The sequence below is a fragment of the Zophobas morio genome, unplaced genomic scaffold (genome assembly GCF_036711695.1).
Source record: "Zophobas morio isolate AGI-343-1 ecotype UQ-CSIRO unplaced genomic scaffold, CSIRO_AGI_Zmor_V1 ptg000969l, whole genome shotgun sequence".
Classification (NCBI taxonomy): domain Eukaryota; kingdom Metazoa; phylum Arthropoda; class Insecta; order Coleoptera; family Tenebrionidae; genus Zophobas; species Zophobas morio.
Window position 1 is genome coordinate 1 of NW_026973071.1, and position 20,617 is coordinate 20,617.

The following is a 20,617-nucleotide window of genomic DNA, read 5'->3' on the forward strand; positions in this document are numbered from 1 at the left end:
AGTGCACTCTATACATCTTATACTATTGCTCACTTGCTTTTACTTGCTAGTCTTGTTTCGCTTATCCTACGAGATCTTGGCTATATGATTGGGTAACCTCATTATACATAGTGATGATCATCAAAAGTTTTATCACTATTTTTATTTGCAGGAGCTTCAGAAAGAGAATGCAGAGCGTTTTACTGCACTGCTTCATATTTTAAGGGAGAGAGAACTCTCCGTTGTTGTGGCTGAAAAAGTAAATAACTCCTATGGAGTTCACTACGGTCCGTTTTATTACTAATTTCGTTCTGCCCTTATAAGTGACGTTCAATATTAGTTGTGATGCCGTCCCCTCACAACTTCAAGTTCCTTATTAAAGTATGGAGCCATGCTTTATTAGTGGACTGTACGTCACATGATAACAGTGCTTTCCCTTCCTTGCCACTGGAAGGCTTTAGTCACCAGGGAATTTGCTTTAAATAAACAACTTATTGCGGAGCCGTCCTCCTCGTCTGGGCAATATAAAAACTACGTGCTAAACCAGTTGTCAACTGTATGTTATTCCATACTTATCTTAAAACATCTAAATTTTCCTTTATTTGGTGTAAGCTTCGAATAGATAGCGAGTTCAACACGCTGGCGTATTCCTCTTACATTCCTCCCTTCTCTTTGGAAACAGGTCTTCATTATAATACTAATTTATTATACATCGCAGCATAAAGTTAAGGGTTTGCTTAAACTCACAGAACAGCAGAAAAACAGTGAAATATTCCAGCTATTCATTGATAGTAATAAGCCAAATAAACGGCGACGAGGTAGAAAGCCAACAATGATAGAGAAAAACTAAATTCACACTATCCACAGTGAGGTTTGATAGGTGTTTCCAGTAGATCTCTAAATTATAACTGATAAAGTTACATAATATTGATTTTAGCTTTTTCCTTTCTATGAAAAAATTATTTTTTAACCATAAATATACACCTCGCATATATATATATATATGAGATTAACTATAAGTCATAGAAGTGAGGGTAAAACACGTGTTACAAAGTTTAATATAAAGTTTTCGCTGAGGTTTAGTTTAAAGCACATTCAAAATCTACTTAACTTCAACCCTCTCCTTGCAAGTAATAATTTTACGTTACATAACTAATATTGCAGGAGTTTCTTTAATAATAAGGTATTTTCTTGCAAATTTCCATATATAAATTAGTCTTATAACTAATCTATACGTAATTTTATTCTGTTACAGAGGATATATGAGTTTTTATTCGTATCTGAACCCCCATAATTATGGCCACATCCCTAACAATCGCTCTCTTTGTTAGTTTCCTACTACACTACTGCGCTATCTTTATTAAAAATATCCAAGCAAGTTCTCGGTTTGACAGTAGAATTCATTGTCATATCTAACAAACCTAAAGCCGAAACCAGAAATAAAACAATACTTATTTTTATCACATTAATTTTGGTGTTAACTCTGATAAATCACTTGTTCATACCACGTGATACCTTGTACATGCGCCAATATACCACATGGATGTTTACGTATCGTTGCACATGTTTCTGTCCCGCGCTTTGGGTTACCTTTTACTCTCCCCGATTACTCTTCCTCTCTTTCTTCTTCATTATGCAACTCTTAGTAAAAGATGACGAGCGTACTCGTTGCTTTATCAAAAAAAAATACTTGCATTTGACAAGTTCAGTTTCTTGCATAATTTAGCTACTAAAACAGATGAAAAGTTAGTCTTGTAGACCTACCCGATATGACGCCGGTAAGCGGGTAGTGCCAGTACATTAGGCATATATGCTTAACTATCTAGAACTAGTTAAAAAACGTAGGCGAGCCCTAAGACAAAAGAGAGAAACCCGATATTGCTTTGATTGAGAGTCCAGAGCCTACAGAAGGACTCCAGTAAAAATGGTGTGCGTTTGGAGAATGAAAAATTTAAAATAATTCGCTAACTCGTTTAAAAACTAAAGCACACATGATGATATGAGTTTAAAAACTTAGGTGTTAAAAGCAAACGCAAGCCATTAGACCCTTTTTTTGCTGACTGTAGTGGGCTGTACATATCCTACGCTGTGGTAAGTTACATAAAAATATTAAACTGCCAGTTGCGATCATTAGGATAGATTTAGGGTTATACTATCCTGTATAATTGACGGGAGTTAAAATTAAACTCAGAGAATTCTTTCTTAAATACTGAACAAACGAACTAATGCCTATGCCAAACAATAATGAAATGTAGGTCACTGTCAAAGAGAACATCGTCAAAGGCAGTAAACAAAAGCCTAAATTTGCGAACTTATATTCGAGTCAGTATAACCCGCACAAAATGTTCTAGTAAGCGAAACCACGAGCTAAGGTACAGAGTCGACTGAAAGGTATAAATGGGGGTTCCAAGAGGTGGCGCACAACTTCACAAAAGTGTAGCTAGCCATAACTGTTTGATATAGCGCAAGACATTCCCTTTAATCTACTAGAAATTAATTTATATCAATATTAAAGTGCCAATTGCATTGTCGTATAGGAGACATTTTAGTAAAGGATTCATAGTCCCCTTAGCTGGGGCGCCCTACTTTTTGGCGTGGCGGGAAATCTATCAATGATATAACAAGTGAAAAATTTCCTGCTTAGATAAAGACAGTAACGACCTTTCGGATATTTATAACGTAAATGCCTCAACGAATATGAAAATGATACGTGATTGTAACAGTCAAGATTAACAAATATTTTAGCAGATTTATTCTATTTACTTGCACAAAATTTATGTGATATTCTTCATGCAAAATAAAGTATAAGTATGATCGTCAACTCTACGGACTTTCACTCTGAAAAATTATTAATAAAAATAAAATAATTACAACTTTGCAATCACTGTTTTTTAGCCATTACAACGCTCTTTCCAAAGAAAAATTTCTTAATAAATAGGTAAAGCACCTTGAAGAATATCATTAAGGTTAAATTGAATTAGAAAGGCCTGCATATGATTTAAAGTTCCTTGTTGTCCTAAAACTTAATAGGTAATAATTACTTGGTGGCTTTTGAATCGCTAGAATACAGTTAAGATAGCTTGAAAAAAGAATTTCCTTTTATCTGATATCACAAGTACGAGGGGATAACACTGATTCCCCGGCAGCCGTTTTTAGAATTATTTGGTAGCTAAGGCGTAACGGATACTCACTTCGATAAGGAAATACAGTCATTTACCAGATTAAGAAGTCACGAAGCAGGCTACTCCCTCCTTTTCTCACCTTACGCCAGCTTTACTATAGTATGGTATTGCTCCAACAATACTACTCCCAGAAGAGCTTAAATCGCCTTTAACTTTGAACACATAAATTTTTATTCTTGCCTAACATTGGCTCTTTGCAGAGTATTTGGTAGCCCCCAAGATTTGTAAGATGGACATAATGAACCATAAATCAAAGGTTACGTGTGCAGCTTTATATAAAAAGATACTGCCTGTAACGTTACTTAATAAAAGTATGACAGAAAGGATTACTATGTTTTTAAGAGAGACGAAAATTTTGAACTTTATTTGACAGAATTTAAGGAAAAGTAAGCATGAATTTTATATATATGATATAAAATTAACGTATAAGACTAGTTAGCTTAAAAAATTAAGAATTTTTCATTATTATTTTATAACCTTGTATTAGAAATAAAGAAGAGAAGGATGAAGTTTTTTCTAATGTACTTTCCATGTCTTCTGTTACCGGTGTTTCGGAAAAGACACTAATTTGGGTTATAAGTATAAAAATTAAATTTCATATCTATAAATAGATATTTTTTACTAATGAAAGGCTAAGAATGAACTTTTGCTTAGCACAGAATTTATTTATGTAAATAACAAAGCTAAGATTCTATTAGGTCCCTTTCAGTTACTTTGTTATTACTTAGCCCTCTTTAAAGAATTTCTACTGCTTTTATATAGGTTGTATGCGCTGCCTTTATGAAGATGAGAACTTTCTGAAATTATCAGAGAAAGTTTTAATCGACTGTCTTATAGAATTACTAGGGACCCAAAGCATAGTACACCAGTCGACGGCTTTTGAAATATGCCGATCATTATGCAAAAGTTGTAAGAATCGTTATAGTACTGTTAGCCTCTTCTTTGAAGGATTTCCTCTAGTCAAAGTAGAAGCAGACACCAGAATTCTGACGTTACAAGTATTAAGCATTCATGCTTATCAACTGCTTTTGTGGGTCCTGAGAGAGTGCCCCATCGCCTGCCCGCTCTGGGATAACTGCTTGTGCTGCTTTTTCTATGCAATGGACTCTTTACCCTTCGAGCCCCTCGTCTCTGTGTAAGTCCTCCTTTGCACAACTAACTGCTCTCTTGGTTACTTTCTCGCACGTCAAGCATTGACAAGCTGGATCCTTCGGTTCTCGGGGGCCTCTTCGAAAGTTCGCTTTTTCTTTCTTCTATCTGGACCGACAAGCTCATAAACTACTTCGAGCTCGCTTTGTAGGGATTATAAAGGATTGGAACCCACTAGCTTTTATACTCTTTTATTAAGCTTTGCAGATAAGATTCAACTCCGGGCTGATAAGTTTGCTATGCTCTGTGGTTAGCCTTTTTAAGTCCCTATATTTTGCAAAAAAACACCTTTGTGTATCTAATAGGCGGATTAGGCTCTCTCGAACGTTCAACGTTTATAGTTTGCAAATGGTCTATTGGCACTATTTCTGAAAGAGTTTGTTCTTAAAATATTTTTCAAGGATAAATATGTTAGAACTGGGCGACCTCAAGGAACTGAAGAGCTTTGCGAGGATCCTGCTAGCAGCGGCTTTGCAGGAGCAAAACGTTGTGTCGCCATCTAATCTTTTCTCCATCATTTCGAATGCTGAGAGCTTCTGCGTTTTCTTGAAGAAAGTTATGCAACCGCTTTGTTTCTCCTCTGTCTCTCGCTAACCCCTACTGCGAACGCCTGGCGTAGGTCTGCCTCTTACCCCCCTTGGCATTTTCAGAAGTAATTTATGCCATGTGATTTGTGGTTTGCCATGGAGTTAAATATGCATTGGCGCATTAGGCTGCCCTCCAAGAATGCAAACCGCTCGCGATGCTTTCTAGTAGTGCCGTTGACTGTATAGCTCAATTGCTTAGCTGCTTAGGAGACCTACTTGAGCGAGCACACAGAGTGTGTCATCTTCCACCGTCCCTACTTTTTGTTTAAGAGTCGCTTAAGGTACAGTCCTCCTTCTCGGGATTATACCAGCGGACCATGATGGGCAAGCTGTGTTCTAGTACAGCTTCCATCATACATGGGTTACTCCACAGCGAGCTAGTAGAAGATCGAGATAATGGGATGGTGCTCTTTATTATTTCTAAGTGGGCAGTTTGTAACTTGTACTGGCAGAAATGGCTTCTGCAGTTACTTTGCACAGGTGTAATCGGCTGGTCTACGTTGGAAAGCATTCTCATCGGTATTTTGGAAGCTCCACTACCGGAAGTTTATTATTTAGGATACAAACCTGCACGCAATACTACCCTACCCCACCAGGTGCAAAAGACCTTTTATATCATTATAATGGCCGTGTTCGAACAGGCACGTTGCCTGCAGCCTCTACATTTCGCGAATGACGGGTGAGTTATTTACTATTAACCTTAAAAACGAGTGTTTCATATATCCAACGCAGAATTTAGAGAGGTTTCGTAGTACATAGTTTAAAAGTAAAGATGCTTTTAACATAATAAGAATCTTAATAAGTTAACTTGTATATAAATTGCAGCGAGTTAACGGCTTGGGTGAACTGCATGCTAACTAAAAGTAACCTTATATAGTAAAACTTTATAACTCTGTTGTATGATATTCTCCAGGTGTGGTTGACCATGGAGAAAGTGGGCTTCAAAATACACTAATAGCAGCCCACATCCTATTTCTTTTGCTATTGGGTTCATAGTTGAAAATTTATTTTTTAAGTCTTCATTCTTAAGCTTTCTTTAGACGTCAGAGATCAGGAGCGTAACTTTCGTAGAGAGGAAATTACAAATATGATCCTACACGGTTGGTAGATAAAATAATACCTATTACAAGACGGCGGCCTCTTAACGAACTCCAGGCACTAAAGGCATAAAGAAAAAAGCTTTAAACGCTATTAATTCGCTGTTATTGAAGCAATTATATTGCTTTCTTGCAAATGCAGGTTTCAATAAATATATTTAAAATACCTTTTCTGGCTTCCTGCATTATTATTTCTTTCAGAAAGCATTGAAAAAGAAAGTGCGATGAAAACCAAACAGGCCATGCTAGTATTGCTTGTCCTTCAAAGTCAAGAAGAAGCTTTCTACAGAGCCATCGGAGGTCTTGCGGCCGGGCTATTCTGTTAGAGTTGCTCGCCATTCTGTATTAGGGCCACAGTTTTTCAACAACCTCCTTGAATCCAGCGACCCATTTGTGTTGCTTGTTGCTAGCGAGTTCTTAATTAACAGGGTTTCTTTATTAGGAAAAGGTTAGTCTTTTATAACTTCGTGAGTTAAGTAGTTGCTCAATTATTAAATATGAAGATATTCCTAATGTTTTGGTTAAGAAACACGTTTGGAGCGCCACTGAAACGCACCCTTTAAAAAAACTTAACAAATTAAGAAATTTTTTAACCTGTTGATTTCGTAGGCTATAATTCCGAGCACCTGTATATTATGGACAGCAGAGTAATATTATAAATATGAAGTATAATAAAACTAAATCGAAGTAGCGAAGAGCACCGTACAATTATTTGAATATTACAGACTACTTATGTGCACTAAACCCAACTGGGCAACAAATTAAGAGAAAGAAAAACTTCATGAGGCCCTCGAGTTATACTTATTTAACTACATGTGAACACAATCCTCATATTATTAACAAAACTTGAAAATTAAATCTCCATTCTTATAGGAGACAGCATGTGGTATCTAAAATAATGATACAAACTTAACGAGCTCAGCATTGCTAATTATAAATGTTAAGGGTAAAGTATTATCACTTTGCCAGGAATGCACGTGTCAGCTCTAAAGCACGAGATAGCAGGAGTGGGAAATTTTGTTTTGTTTGCAGTATTCCTTGATAATTTAGTCAACCAGCTGCATGATTTCTTACCAATCCATCAAATTAATATGTTTTACATATTCGGCTTTTTTTAACTTGTGCAGTCTAATAAGACAAGAGACAAAAAAAAGTTTATACCCATGTATTTAAAAGTATAAAAAATTTATAAAGAGCAAAAATAACAAAAAGCAATAAGAAATACAGTCACTAAAACAAAAATGCTAACTTTATTTCATTATTAGTAGCACTGATATTAAAAATCTTTATAACCTAAGTATATAACGCCCGCCTTCTAAAAAAAAATTGAGTCGTTTAAATAAACTTTAACTAAAGAACTGAAAAAGTAAACAAATTTTTATTTTTGCAAGTTATATTTTATGGCAAACGTTTTTGTGATTTAGTGAGTTTTTGCCATATTTGGAGATCTGCATTCTTCAATCTTTTACTACGGGTTTGGTTAAAGTATTTGACTTGTTTACCGATAATCCTCTTTATCTTAAATTTGTTGTATACACAAATATTAGTAACTTTAATACTCTAATTTACTTGTATATGTTGCTAAACATTAACTCCATGTACATTGTATTTATATCGAAGATTTCTAACTTTATATACTTTCCTTACGAACATATATAAATTTGCTCAACACGCTCTCTATTCCTTTAGGGTAAAAAAAATTTGAAACTTCCACCATAGAGATTACTAGCTATAAAAAGAAAAATTTAAAAAAACCTACAAATTGCGCTTAGCAGAATTAACTAGCTGAGGTTTGTTTACATTGAAAGTGTAAGCAAAAACAAACGAAAATCAAATTAATACCTTATAGTGATATAACTACTAAAATCCACAAAAATCATTATAAAATCAAAGGGTTTTTAATTGGCCACAAAAAGTATTATAAAAAAGCAATTACGAATTTTACAAGTGTATGCTTTCTATAGATAGACCTTCTTAAGTGTTAAAAGGAATTTCTTTAAAACTTGACTATAGCGCAGTCGAAGAGAATTCACGATTTATAAAATTACACCCCTTAAAGTTCGCTCGTTAAAAAGTTTCCGAAAAAAACGAAAAGCTCTTTTTTTTTGCCTATTCATTTATTAAAATTTAAAGTGAATTACTTTTGTCATTCACAATTTCGGTATAAGAACTCAAAACTTCAAAACATTTCTATGAATACGCCACTGACCTCTATTGGTCATAACCCTATGTTTCCCCAACTTTCAAGTGCGTCAGCTGCAAGAGGTCACATAAACTTCATACGAACTCCATATTGTCAAGGTGTGCACATCTCCAACTATCGAGGTTATTCTTGTTACGACCCTAAGATGGCAAGGTTCTCTGAAGGTAGTGAGAGCTTCTTGGAATAAATTGAAGCTAAGGCACAAATGATTTAAACCTGTGCACAAGCAGTAATAGAAGAAAAGAACTTTAGACGTACTAGAGCAGGCCAAAGAAAACACGATTCGACTTTATCCAACCTCACTAGTAGGTTTCCTCTCGAACCACTTACTCGTGCTTTATGGGATAGGCTCCCCTTATGTAATCTTCTGGATCAAATCCGAAGTATACATGAACAGGTGTAGATATAACGAACTAATTACACGGGCAATTAAGAACAACCTATTCAAAATTGTTTCTACAGTTACTATTAACAGTTTAGTGGTTTCCTATGAGACTACTATAACTCAAGCATGTATAACGGTTTTGTAAAGCACGCTTTCCTGAGGTTACTGCATATGATTCCTTAAAGAAAAGGGAAAGAACGAATACGTAACACCCAAAAACCCTTATAATTAATTTATTAATTACACACGTTAATAAGTCAAAATATGCTTTGATAAATTGCGCAATGAACCTTGGGGCTTGATGTTCGCTGAGTTTACAATTTTTAAACTCTATATCTTTTTTGGCGATTTGTCGAATACAGTAGAATTTACAGGAAATAATTACATTTAAATCTGATGAGTGACTATTATACCTACGATGACAAAGTTAAGGCGGATGTTTGCGTGCATAGTTGACTTAGCCTCAACCTAATTACAAAGAAGTAGCTCCTGCTATTTAAATAGCCCTAATCACAGCGACAATCTACAGTATAAGTTAAGGATAACGATATAAGACTCTAAAAAGCTAAAATGGTACCCGTCTTTGACGATGTAACCAACACGATTAGAAACTCTTAATAAGTTTTGTACATTTCCGAGTAATAAAAAATGGCAGCCGTCGAGTGCTTTCCTAACATCTTTCATGAGTTTATTGTCGTGTATGGGGAGTATAGCAGAAGCTGTAATTCTTGACCTGATCCTAAAGATTTTGGGGAGTATTTCTTGTTCCACAGTTTCAGTTTTAATCCTATAAGTGCTACTTTATTACGCGACAGTTATTCCATTTTTTTAGAAAATGGGTTCAATTATTTTTTTTTGTTGACAGGTGCGTTAATTTGTAGAGTTCAGAAAGCTTTATCGGATAAAACTATAAACCTGAAGGTACCAGATCCTCCTTTGTTTTTTTAACTTTTCTGCTTCAGAAAACAATATACCAAGCCGGTTTATATTTGAAAGAGTTGAGATTATGAGCCCCGCAGGATTCACTGCTATCTCCGATTCTATATAATTTGTCCATGTCGAATTCTCTGCCACATCACCTTTTTCATTATAGTTGGCAGGGCTCCAAATACGCTTATTTATTTGTTACTGCCTTGAGTTATGATTTGATTCGTGGCGTATTACAAGTAGCCTACTGAAGAGCAAAGCTAATTTCGTTACCGAAGACGGGAAACTAGGGAAACTAACTGAAATAATCTGTTAGACATCCCCTCTCTTTCTCCCGCTCGGCTTACGGAAGTTGAATGTATGGGCGTTTGGATCGATAAAGAATTTTTATAACGCCATCACAATAATATACCTCATGAACAAAGTTAAAAGAGATTGTACCTTCTTTTGTGTGGAAAGGGTCTATTTTAGCGCAAATTAATCAGCCGACTTTAATTCAAGCATCCGTCGTGCGGCCTGATAACACACAACGAAAAAGGAAAACAAGAGAACGGAAGTTGTTTTATTTTTTATAATTATTACGTGACATTGGCTTAATAGGAATCTAAATGGGCGCAAATACCAACCCGAAGGAATTTGCACTTTCACAACTGTCTCGAAGGGCTGTAAAAGCTGGAAATACCGGACCCGAACTTTCTGATATTCGCCCCAATGTGGCGGAAAACCGCCAAAAAAGCTACCACCGGTGGAGACGGTTTCATAAAAACTCAGTGGCCCAAAAACTCCGGCCAGCACATATGCCAGCCAGGCCTACCCAACTAAGGGTTCCCACCCAAGGGGGATTTAGGAGTTGCTTATTACAGGCTTCAGACCGTTTACAAAAGGTTAAAGATTTTCCATTTATGTATATCGTTTAGATTAAATTTAAGAATCTTAAATTTGACTCCGATAAAAAGATGCCTGCTGTAATTACCATATTTATATAGTAAATATTTTGTTTACAAAGCCCCTAGCAAACTGTTTAAAAATGCTTTTTCTAAAACATTAGTTTATGATGCCTTAATTTGGTTTTATTTTTTAATTATAGTTTCATATGGTTTCCTTCTGTTTAGTGTAGTTGTAGGTTTGTATGCATATATTCCATGATATAGTCTTACGGAAGTACTTAAATCAAAAAGCGGAGCTTCTAGGTTATGCGGGATGCTACCTTATACCGCGACCTGAAGTTAAGACGGCTTCCTAAATATTTTGACGTTTTAGTGCAGAAAGCTATCAATGAAACTTAGCTCGTTCTAACCATATAGTTACTTAAGCCATAACCTGTGACGCAGGTATTTACACTCTCTACAGGAGACCACGGCAACTGTTTTTATGATCCTGGAAATCATATGGCTCTCTGACGATAATGAGCGACCAAAGGTGAACTTATAAGAGCTAAAATATGTATGAGGAAAAACAAAAATAATACTATAATTTTTAACAGAACTAAGATCTTAGAGCAAGAATGCAACTAATGCACAACTATATCAAAGCGTGCACAAGGGGAAACAGAACTTAAGAAAGAACGTAGAATAGAAACAGCAGGACTCAGAACTTGGACGTAGAAACAAAAGTAACTTAAAAAGAAAACAAGCAATAGGCGCTTTATTGGTCGCGTGTAACATAAAAATATCCAATGAAAAATGAATGGATAGGGGCGCATGCTTCATCACACTTGTCAGGACGTAGAAATTTTCTTATTTAAAAAATTAGTTTTAGCTTCCTTTAGGTCCCCTTTTTACCTTGGACCTGAACTGTAGTATGATAACTTTGTAGGAAGAACTTTTAGCACTGTATAAGTGTTTCTTATTTTCTACAAGTTTTTCTTTATTAAAAAAAAGAAAAACTTGCAGGTTTAAATTTAAAATTTTTACTACCTAGCATTAATTTATTTATTTATGCTGTTGAGAGTTACAAAGAGGGGTTTAAACCCTTAAGTGCTTAATCCATCTTTATATTTATTTTAAAAAAAAAAGCGGCTGGCTTTGAATTTTACCGAAAAAAAAAGGAGAGGTTGGCACAGAGTTATTCTTAAAGTCGGACAACTAATCTGCTCTTGAGTAATGGATATGTACCTCATGTTATGAAATATATGGACTTGCAGTAATACAATTAGTTTGCGTTTAACGTTTCAGATAATAACTTGAGGTGCTTAATCTGACTGCTGGAATTGTTGTAGGAAAAACGTATGTAATAGTTTTTGATGGCAGTCATAATGAAAATTAATTTTTACTTGTATACAGCGGGCGTTGGTAATCGTTCGCAGGTCTCTATTATAAAAATTAAAATTTTTTAGTTCTCTTGCGAGGTATAAGGTTAGGTGGCCGAACGCATACAAACACTGTTAATTCTATGCACACTGTATAAATAAAGTGATGGCCCACAAACACCCGGCGAGCGCACCGGCAAAGCAAGCAGTTTATCCCGTTCTAGTTGAGAAATTTCTAGGAGCCTGATCAGTACTGCAGTAGCGACCACGTTGGCTACCACGTACAAAGCTCTCCCCGAGAGTTCGGATATGCAAAGTGCAGTTGACGAAAGATATATGCGATTACTTCTAATTGAGAGCTCGAGTTTTAGAAGTTGTTTAGTCGATCATGCACTAGGAACATTCACTTTTAAATATATTAATAAATAAGTAAAGCACTTAGTCCTAGGTTTTTTTCACCAGTATTACTGTATTTATATTTAACTCTTTATGTTGGAGTAAAAGTTTTAGGGTATTGAGATGATTTTGACTGCGATCGTTGACCTACTGGCAATATAAACTGAGGAGTTTGCATACATATATTTCATACAAAGAAAACAACATAGGTGCCAGAAATGTTTTTTAAGCACTGTGTTAAGATCTTCTGGCAGATAGCGGTTTTGCCTGGAATCGACTTGGTACTCATTAATAGGCTTGCTACAGTGACTATATTTCACAGCCTTTTAGAAATCACTGACCGTGTCACTTTCCTAACGCATGACAAAAGGCTTATAGACCGGGTTCACTTATCAGAGGCACTTTTTGTTATATTTGAAAACAAGTAAAAAAGTCGCAGTGTTTTGGTAATGTTATCTAAAATATCACGATTTTAGATGCTTAAAAATTAATTTGTCGAGACCATCAGATCCACATGTTTTCTGGAAAGAACCTCATCAACAATCTTACAAACCAAGTTAACCTGCTTTAATCATTAATATGTTATCGGGGTATGGCAATCGAGCGAAGGTTGCGGACTTGATTCCCACAGCGTTCTTTTACTTTTTTAATAATCGGTATGGCTTTAGACGGCGGGCTATTACCCAAAGGAAGTCTTTATAAGTAGTTAAGGACCTAATCGAAGTTTTATGGTATACCTTTGTGATTAGTAAGGACCACTTGGTCTGGCAGGTAATGGTTGAAAATATATCTTTCTCGGACTTGTAATAATGCAATTTTGAGTTGTCTTAGCTGAAGGTGAGGTTGATTGGCGTCCTCATCTTGTTAAATAGCCAGATTTACTGTATTACTTGAATGTGGAGAAAAAAGCTCCAGGTCTGTAAGTTGTATCCACAATTTTTTAAAATTGCGATTTGTGTGGGTGGCGCACGTCTATTTCAATCAGAAGTGTTTTGATCTAAAAAAGTGCTTTTGTAAAACAGAGAGCGATGCATGAAATGAGATATTATTCCTCTGGACGAAAAGTACGTAGATCCTCTAGGCCCTATTTTGAGGGTCCCATTTTATATGCTCCAGTCTATTAGAATTGATCTATTAAAATAAATACCTTAACTCTTAAGTTAATGTTCGCGTTTAAAAGGTTCTAATAGTGTTTCAGTCCCGGACATATAGGGCGTTTACATTGGACAGAGTTAATTAATATAGGTTAATCTTGCTAGGGAATATAAAAATCCCAAAAATTTTAAGCGGTTATAGTTCAAAATTCTAATTTGGATTCTGAAGAGGACACCCGACGGCACAACAACTTTTGCAGTTTATTGAACGGCCGACTCGGAACTTCAATTTTAAGAAATCCACGGGGGCGTCTTTCTCGACTTTGAAAAGGCCTTGAAACGCATATGTCACGAGATTCTCCTTCGCAAACTACGCACATTAGGTATCCCCTTAGCCCTCAAAGCACACGTGCGTCGTTTTTATGAGGCGCACGTTTTGACTTAGAGTTGGAGGTGCCGTCGCCTACCATCGGCTGACATCTAGTGTTCCGCAAGGCTCTATACTCTTATCCCCCCTCTTCGCGCTATACCTGCGAGACAGTTCACTCTCTGCGAAACCCTCACACCCGCTTTCCACGCTATGCCGGTGACACTGCAAAGTACGCCACCTCAAAGAGCCCCTCATTATTACGGCAAGGCAACACCTACAGTGTTATTTGGAAACATTTGCTAACTGGTATCGTCAGTGGGAAGTAACCGTTAATTATATGAAGAGCAGAGCGATTCTCATTTAAAGATGCATAATGCTACCCCCGCCTTTTACTTCTGGAAGATAGGGCTCAGGCCAAAAACTTGGGCGTCGTCATCGATAAGAATAACTTGGCGGTAACATGTAGCGTTCGTCACGACTAAGGTCAAAAGCAGCCAATTCACGCACACCACCCACTGCTGTGTGCTAAAAGCACAACGTCCCTGCGCAATAAACTGCGCCTTTATAAAGTATGCGTGCGCCATATTATGATTTTGCATCTGTCGCTTGGACATAAGAAAAACGTCGACGAGTGCACCCCCCAGTCTAAGCAAAATTAAAAGCCCCTGCGATTAATGACCGATACCTTATTTCGTGCGGAACGAAAAGTTGCACGGCGACCTAGGTTTGGAACGACTTGAAGTATGCAATTTCATTTTCTTTTTTTAAACGTGTCAGTAGGCATCCCAAACCACCACTAAATTCAAGAACTTATATACGGACCCTGGAAAGGCTCACGCTTTCAAAGATTCTGCGAAGCGCACAATTACAGTTATTGTAAGATGACCTGCCCAGCTAGCTACGGTCTAAGCCTAATAACTTTAATTATTGGCAAGACTAAGCAGGCTGCGCTCAATATTACCGAGCATCTGCACAATCCCTTGATAATAATAATAGAAAAAAATCAGTTATAGCATTGCAGGTATAAACTTAAACCCACAGCTCCAAGTTTCCTATCATTAACTTTCAAAGTTGAGTAAAAAATATGCCTGGTGGTAAATATTGCTACTTCTTTTAAACATTTAGCCTTACGATCTAATCTGTACCTCAAATAATTTAATAAGGAAAAGCTATCGCCATCTTTAAGTTGTTTCTTTGAAATTATATTATATTATCTTTAGCTGCACAATTACTCTCATGATTCACGTTCCTTCTCTCAAACCCCTAAGCATATTAACTAGGAAAAGGTTTATTAATGTTTCTAAAAAGTTCAGGTAGTCAATTATGACACTACAGTTTCTTAGAGGTTAATAATAATTTTAGTGCATGTGTTACTTGCACAGATGGTGAAGTATGACCAGGTTTACAATCATTAGAAGGAGGTATTGTTTTGAATAGCGCAAGAGCATTTTGAACGCTTAGGGGAAACCAATACACTCTCAGCTCTGGGTGAAGCATTGCTATTTTGTTTATAAAGCGGTGCTTTTTTTTTTATAGTAGTCAGCGTTAGCCTTGGCCGAATTCATTTTTATTACACTCCTCATGTAAACTTCTATATCTTAGTTTAAATATGTGTAGTATAACAGTAGCTATAGCATTTAAGCAAGTAAGCCTTCTAAATAGGGAAGACAGGATATGAAAAAAGTTGTGGATGGGCACGTTTTTAAAATTAGGTAAATAATACAAATTTGCGTTCGCAATTTACTAGCTCATAAACTATACTTTTTGTACTGCAATTAATAAATTACGCTTATCATTTGTTTATAGTGCGAGCTTTTATATAACTTTGCTACCTACCATCTTTTATCCGAAGCCCGGCCGAGCTAGCTATAAAAAAAACCATTTCCGTACTATGAAATAAAACTTGAGGCGTGAAAAGGAGGGTTTATGTGGTGGCAACCAACAAGTTAGGCCCGGCCAAGCAGCTCACAACTTTGAACACAATATATTTATTTTGTTATAAAGTTATATAGGCCAAATATTTAGAAACTTTTTTTTTATAACCTTAAAGAGAAGAGACTTACTGATCATATTAAACTACTTATACTATTATATTATTATTTTTTTAAGTTTGTTTTTATGCTATCGTTTACCGTATCTTTTTTAAAAAAAAAAACAACCATGCCTGGCAATCAAAGTTCTCTTCTGTAATATTTATACGTATTTAACTTATTGTTAATTTTTTTTAAAATTAATTCGTAAGGAAATTTTATGGCACAAAGATGCCTCACAAAAATGATACTCTGGTTACTGTCACTGGAAGTAAAGTACCTCATAGTGAGGATGCTACTTTGGTTGATTCTAAGAATAAAAGAAGTTATGATATAAAAGTTTACCTTCTAGTAGTATCTTAAAAAATACTTTTTAGCTAAAATTTCCTCCTCTGAAAACCTTGAACACTCTAGAGAGGTTAGTAGCTTATTAAAATATCATCTCTTTAAGTAAAACACATTATTTGACCTCTTTTTTTTGGTTATTTACTTTTATTAATATTATAGATTTTTATTTATTTGATACGTATATTTATGTGTAATATAATATTTATTAAATTTAAAACCAGCTTATAGTCATGATTTTAGGTTACCATAATCCTTGCTAACTTAGGGATATTTAGAAATTTAAATATTAAAGTTATATCTTTTTAGTACCTTTTACGTTATAAAAGTTTATAACATACCTAAAAGTTTATACTACGCTATTAAGGATTATATATACACGCTAGTAATTTAGTTTAAAATGGAGAGACTATTAGCTGTTGAGCTTTGTTTCTCCTATTTACATTTCGCAAACTTTATAAGAATGTTGCTATGATGGTGAGATCTCTTTAAATAATATGTAGTTAAAATCCCTATCGAAACTTTCTTACTTAAAATTGTATATACATCATTTTATTTTTAATAACTTTTAAATTTCTCTCTTTAATAATTAAACTATTCCGGCTTAACGCTTGGAAAAATTGATTGAAATTCGACATACACGTGAATTTAAGTGTAGTTATAATACTATTTCAAGTTGTTTATATTTGAGTACTTTAGTTTTTTTATAAAACTTGCAACTTTTGTAATTATTAATATTATTTTTCTACTATTTGTCATATAATAGGAAGATGGTTGGACTTGATTCTATAAACTGGAAATCTTTTGATCTTTTAGATAATTATAATAATTCACTAGTTGATAAGTTTATATATATATATATTAAATAATATTTACTTAGTGGGGCGGTTTCTTTGTATGTAGAATGAAATTATTTTCCTTTACCTAGAAATTTTCTATATTTTCATTTTTCTTTTTGAGTGTTACTATAATAATTATAATATAAAACGTTATGAAACTTGTTTTATTTTGCTATTGGCTTATTTTTTTAATCGAAGCAACTATTCGCCAGTATCCCAATAGAGTTGGTTATCGCATCTGGAGTGATGCAAGTTGGAAAATGAATGAACCGTAATTTACTATTTACTATGGATTATTTTTTATTTATTCTAATTCTAATATTTTTCTGTTTAATTTTTTTTGTATGTAGAGTTCCATACTCTATTCTTGCCGAGACGTTTGAAATCATTGAACAGGAGCCAAAACGGTTTTTTCTTTTTTCTTTTTTCTTTGGTTGTACTTTTTTTGCTTAACAATAAATCTCATTTGCAGTTTTTAAGTAGAGAAGCATTAGAAAACTGGACTTTTTATTATAAACACTTTTAGATTAAAAATCACCGAAATTGTCAGCGACTTACTGCGCTCCATCATTTACTTGACTCCGGAAGATCTCCTTCCCTGTGTCTATTTGTGTCTAAATAAGGTTTTTTTTGATAATTTTAAAGATTTTTAGAACCCAATTGAGCGCTTTTCTTCTTAAATCCGTAGCTCGGGCCCGCCTATGAGGGTGCGGAGCTGGGTGTGGGAGAGTCTCTTCTGGTCAAGGCCATGCGGGATGCGACGGGCAGGAGCATCAAGACCATCCAGGAGGACATCGAGGCTCTAGGCGACATCGGATTGGTCGCAGCGGTTGTTGCCGGCCTCCTGTTGGTGCTCGTCGACTCCTCAGCGTTGACCATTCAGTATTAGTAGAGCAGTCGGGGAAGACAGAAGACGCTGCTCCGCCCCAAGCCGATGACCGTGCGAGGCGTCTACGAAACTCTGAAAAAGATAGCCGCTGTCACCGGAAATACTGTGAGCAGCTTAAACGTAGTTATTGGTCAGCAGTGTAGCAGGCCTTTCATTATATATCTAGAGCACTCAGAAAAAAGTGGACCTGATCAAGAACGGGTTAGTTGCTTGTCGGTCGTCCTGCGAAGCCAAATTCTGGATTCGGTGGGTATTCCATTGTCTACGTGACAGAATGCCACTGTTGCTCCCCTTGCTTTTCTCTTTCATTCGCTGTGTGGTTTCCTTGTATTCTTACTATCCAGCATTTTCTAAAGTGCCCCCCTTCACGATATACTATTGGCTTGAGAAGATTGTTTCCCATTGACTATAGGTCCTTGTCTGGAAAACTTCGTATTGGATTGGCTGAGCAGACCGTGTTGACCAGCTTAGGTCACGCAATTGCTTTGACACCGCCGGCACACCTGGATGGTTTAATTTTTTAGAAATATTGTGGCGTACTTTTTATGTTTTCAATTGGGAGAACTTCTTACGTGCCCCTTTTTAGCTGAAGATGGCGCGCGCGCTAAACAGGAAACTTTGGACCGCTCGGTGTCTTTAGTGAAAACCGCATTTTGGTAGCCGCTTCATTATTATCGCCGTCCTGAATTATATTTTGGCTTAAGAAAGTCTGTATTATGCTCTTTTTTTAGTGAAATGCCAAGTTTGGACAAGTTAGTGCCTGCTTTGTTGGAGCATCCGTTGGAGGATATCCCACTCTACTGCACAGTCACTCCCGGTTTTATAGAAATATATAATTATTATCTTCTATTGATGTTCTTTTTTGTGCAGGAATTCCCGTCAAGCCGATGCTGGCGCACCCAACAAAGTGCATAAGGCAAATACTAAGCCGCTTCGAAGGCCACGCCTTTACTTGCGAGTACAAATACGACGGCGAACGGGCACAGCTGCACCTATGCGAGGACGGCACCGCGAAGGTATATAGTAGAAACCAAGAGGACACCACCCAGAAGTTTCCCGATATTATTGCTCGCGTTAATAAAGTAAGTGTACATTCACTAGAGGGTGTGAGGCAGTTTGCGATTCGCAGAAAGTGTTGATTTGTACTTTCTATCGGTTAGATTAAAAAGGATGAGACCATTCGCAGTTTTATACTGGATTGCGAAGCCGTCGCGTGGGACGCTAGCAAACGGGAGCTGCTTCCGTTTCAAGTTTTATCCACTAGAAAACGAAAAGTTATCATTAATATATTTGTTGGGCAATCAGCATGTGAGCATTTTCACAGGAAGTCGAAGCACAAGCCATATCAATACACGTGTGTGTCTTTGCTTTTGATCTTCTGTACCTCAACGGAACGGTACAGAATTTCAGGTGGTCTCCTGACTTTATGAACGGCTCTTCCACTGACAGCCTTGTCACCGCCTGCCCTTCTGCGATAGGCGGATGTTGTTAAAGGAAAACTTTATACCACTGGAAGGTGTCCGTTATAGCAAATGGCCGCTCTTCAATAAGAACTTTTTTTTTTCAGGACAATTTCAGTTCGCGAAGGGAATGGACTCGCAAGACACTGAAGATATTCAAGACTTTTTAGACCAATCCATCAAAGGCTTCGCCTTCCTATACTTCATGTGACCGCGTGCCAAACTTTTTAGTTCACTACAGACAAGTGCGAGGGGCTCATGATCAAAACTCTCTCCAGTCACGCCACATACGAAATTTCAAAGCGATCTCGCAATTGGCTGAAAGTTTATATCCTTTTTTTTACTCAATCATTATTGATGGATGCGCTCCAGCTAAAGGCCGATTACCTCGAGGGCATTGGAGATACCTTGGATCTCGTGGTCATCGGTAACTGCTCAGAGTTTTCTAATTGATTGTTTCATGCCCAATGCATTGGCTAAGGCGCGACTAAGGGCCAAGGGAAAAGGACTGGCGTCTATGGGAACTTTTTATTGGCTTGCTACAATCCGACTTCTGAGCAGTATGAAACAATTTGTAAAGTAAACAAGTCTTTGATTGGCGGTGCAGTTGCACTAAAATTCTCTTCAGCTGGGGACTGGGCTCTCTGAGGAAAACTTGGATGCGTTTACCAGTACTCTGCAAGGCGTACTTCGCTCTCTTTCATTACATCAGTGCGGTCAATAGTGCATTCCTTTGCAGCTCGTAATAAAAGCACCAAAAGGCTACTACAAGTGCGATAGAGCCGATGCAAGTCGGTTTTATTTCCTATAGGCTAATGATGTACTGCTTTTTTGTAACTGGCTGCTTGCTAGCCGTGTGGTTTTCTCCTTCTGTAGTGTGGGAAATAAAAGCGTCCGACTTGTCCATCTCTCCCAAGTACCAGGCAGCCAAGGGATTGGTGCGTTATTTGCTCGGACAGCCTTCGTCCAATTCTACACCACGCATACTTCCAGGTGCATCCCAATAAGGGGATTTCCCTTCGTTTTCCGCGCTTTCTACGCATTCGCGAGGACAAGACTCCAGAAGAAGCCACAACATCGCAATCGGTCTCTTTATTTACATGATAATTTGCTAATTCTCTCGTCTTATTATTGTTAGGTGGCACATTTCTATAATCTTCAGCAGAACAAACAAGAATTAGTAGAACACGATGAGTATTGAATTAAATAAAAATTATAGAATAGCTTATTTTTAATAAATCTTTTATCTATCCCATAATTTGAAAAGTGCTAAGCATACGTAGATAAAAAAAAGACGTGTACATATTTTAGGTAGGCTACAGTAAAACTATTGTTGACGCGAAGTGTTTGAACCTAACAAACCTCCGTTAGGAGCTTACGAATTGGACTATTTTCGTTTTGTAACTAAAGCGCCACTTAGTATATCATTCCCTCCGT

At 36.5% G+C, this 20,617-nt stretch overlaps 2 protein-coding genes and 1 long non-coding RNA gene across 4 annotated transcripts; all 3 read left to right on the forward strand.

Moving 5' to 3' along the window:
• Positions 1 to 17: 17 nt before the first annotated feature.
• On the forward strand, positions 18 to 849 carry LOC135122208 (uncharacterized). The gene is made up of 6 exons (XR_010279285.1): positions 18 to 92; positions 152 to 266; positions 320 to 360; positions 434 to 535; positions 592 to 661; positions 729 to 849. It is a non-coding gene; the product is annotated as an uncharacterized LOC135122208 (long non-coding RNA).
• Positions 850 to 3,656: 2,807 nt separating this feature from the next.
• On the forward strand, positions 3,657 to 6,721 carry LOC135122211 (uncharacterized). 2 transcript variants are annotated; one of them, XM_064046425.1, is made up of 20 exons: positions 3,657 to 3,733; positions 3,793 to 3,859; positions 3,924 to 4,070; positions 4,122 to 4,296; positions 4,353 to 4,457; positions 4,510 to 4,559; positions 4,616 to 4,661; positions 4,712 to 4,865; positions 4,930 to 4,962; positions 5,023 to 5,130; positions 5,209 to 5,301; positions 5,350 to 5,442; positions 5,494 to 5,576; positions 5,723 to 5,760; positions 5,811 to 5,885; positions 5,938 to 5,997; positions 6,053 to 6,136; positions 6,196 to 6,294; positions 6,344 to 6,442; positions 6,498 to 6,721. In XM_064046425.1, exons 1-20 carry the CDS (start codon positions 3,692 to 3,694, stop codon positions 6,593 to 6,595), a joined length of 1,749 nt encoding a protein of 582 aa, XP_063902495.1. In that variant the 5' UTR covers positions 3,657 to 3,691; the 3' UTR covers positions 6,596 to 6,721. The 2 variants fall into 2 exon arrangements, with proteins under 2 accessions (XP_063902495.1, XP_063902493.1); XM_064046423.1 differs by having other exon boundaries at positions 5,350 to 5,576.
• A 10,310-nt stretch (positions 6,722 to 17,031) lies between these two features.
• LOC135122209 (DNA ligase 1-like) lies at positions 17,032 to 20,381 on the forward strand. The gene is made up of 22 exons (XM_064046421.1): positions 17,032 to 17,102; positions 17,182 to 17,238; positions 17,358 to 17,454; positions 17,520 to 17,660; positions 17,724 to 17,825; positions 17,887 to 17,966; positions 18,133 to 18,230; positions 18,307 to 18,376; positions 18,452 to 18,537; positions 18,591 to 18,802; positions 18,881 to 18,994; positions 19,045 to 19,116; positions 19,170 to 19,236; positions 19,288 to 19,365; positions 19,422 to 19,504; positions 19,553 to 19,607; positions 19,662 to 19,759; positions 19,809 to 19,865; positions 19,920 to 19,971; positions 20,033 to 20,118; positions 20,174 to 20,266; positions 20,319 to 20,381. The coding sequence occupies exons 1-22, from the start codon at positions 17,092 to 17,094 to the stop codon at positions 20,379 to 20,381; spliced, it is 1,872 nt and encodes a 623-aa protein (XP_063902491.1). The 5' UTR covers positions 17,032 to 17,091.
• The last annotated feature ends 236 nt before the right edge of the window (positions 20,382 to 20,617 follow it).

Coding starts and splice junctions, on each gene's coding strand:
- LOC135122211 (XM_064046423.1), top strand. CDS start 3,692: ATGTCTTCTGTTACCGGTGTTTCGGAAAAGACACTAATTTGG. Junction 4,963..5,022: donor CCCCCTTGGCATTTTCAGAA/GTAATTTATGCC, acceptor TTGGCGCATTAG/GCTGCCCTCCAAGAATGCAA. Junction 5,886..5,937: donor CCTATTTCTTTTGCTATTGG/GTTCATAGTTGA, acceptor AGCTTTCTTTAG/ACGTCAGAGATCAGGAGCGT.
- LOC135122209 (XM_064046421.1), top strand. Junction 18,995..19,044: donor TATCCACTAGAAAACGAAAA/GTTATCATTAAT, acceptor GCATTTTCACAG/GAAGTCGAAGCACAAGCCAT. Junction 19,237..19,287: donor AAACTTTATACCACTGGAAG/GTGTCCGTTATA, acceptor TTTTTTTTTCAG/GACAATTTCAGTTCGCGAAG.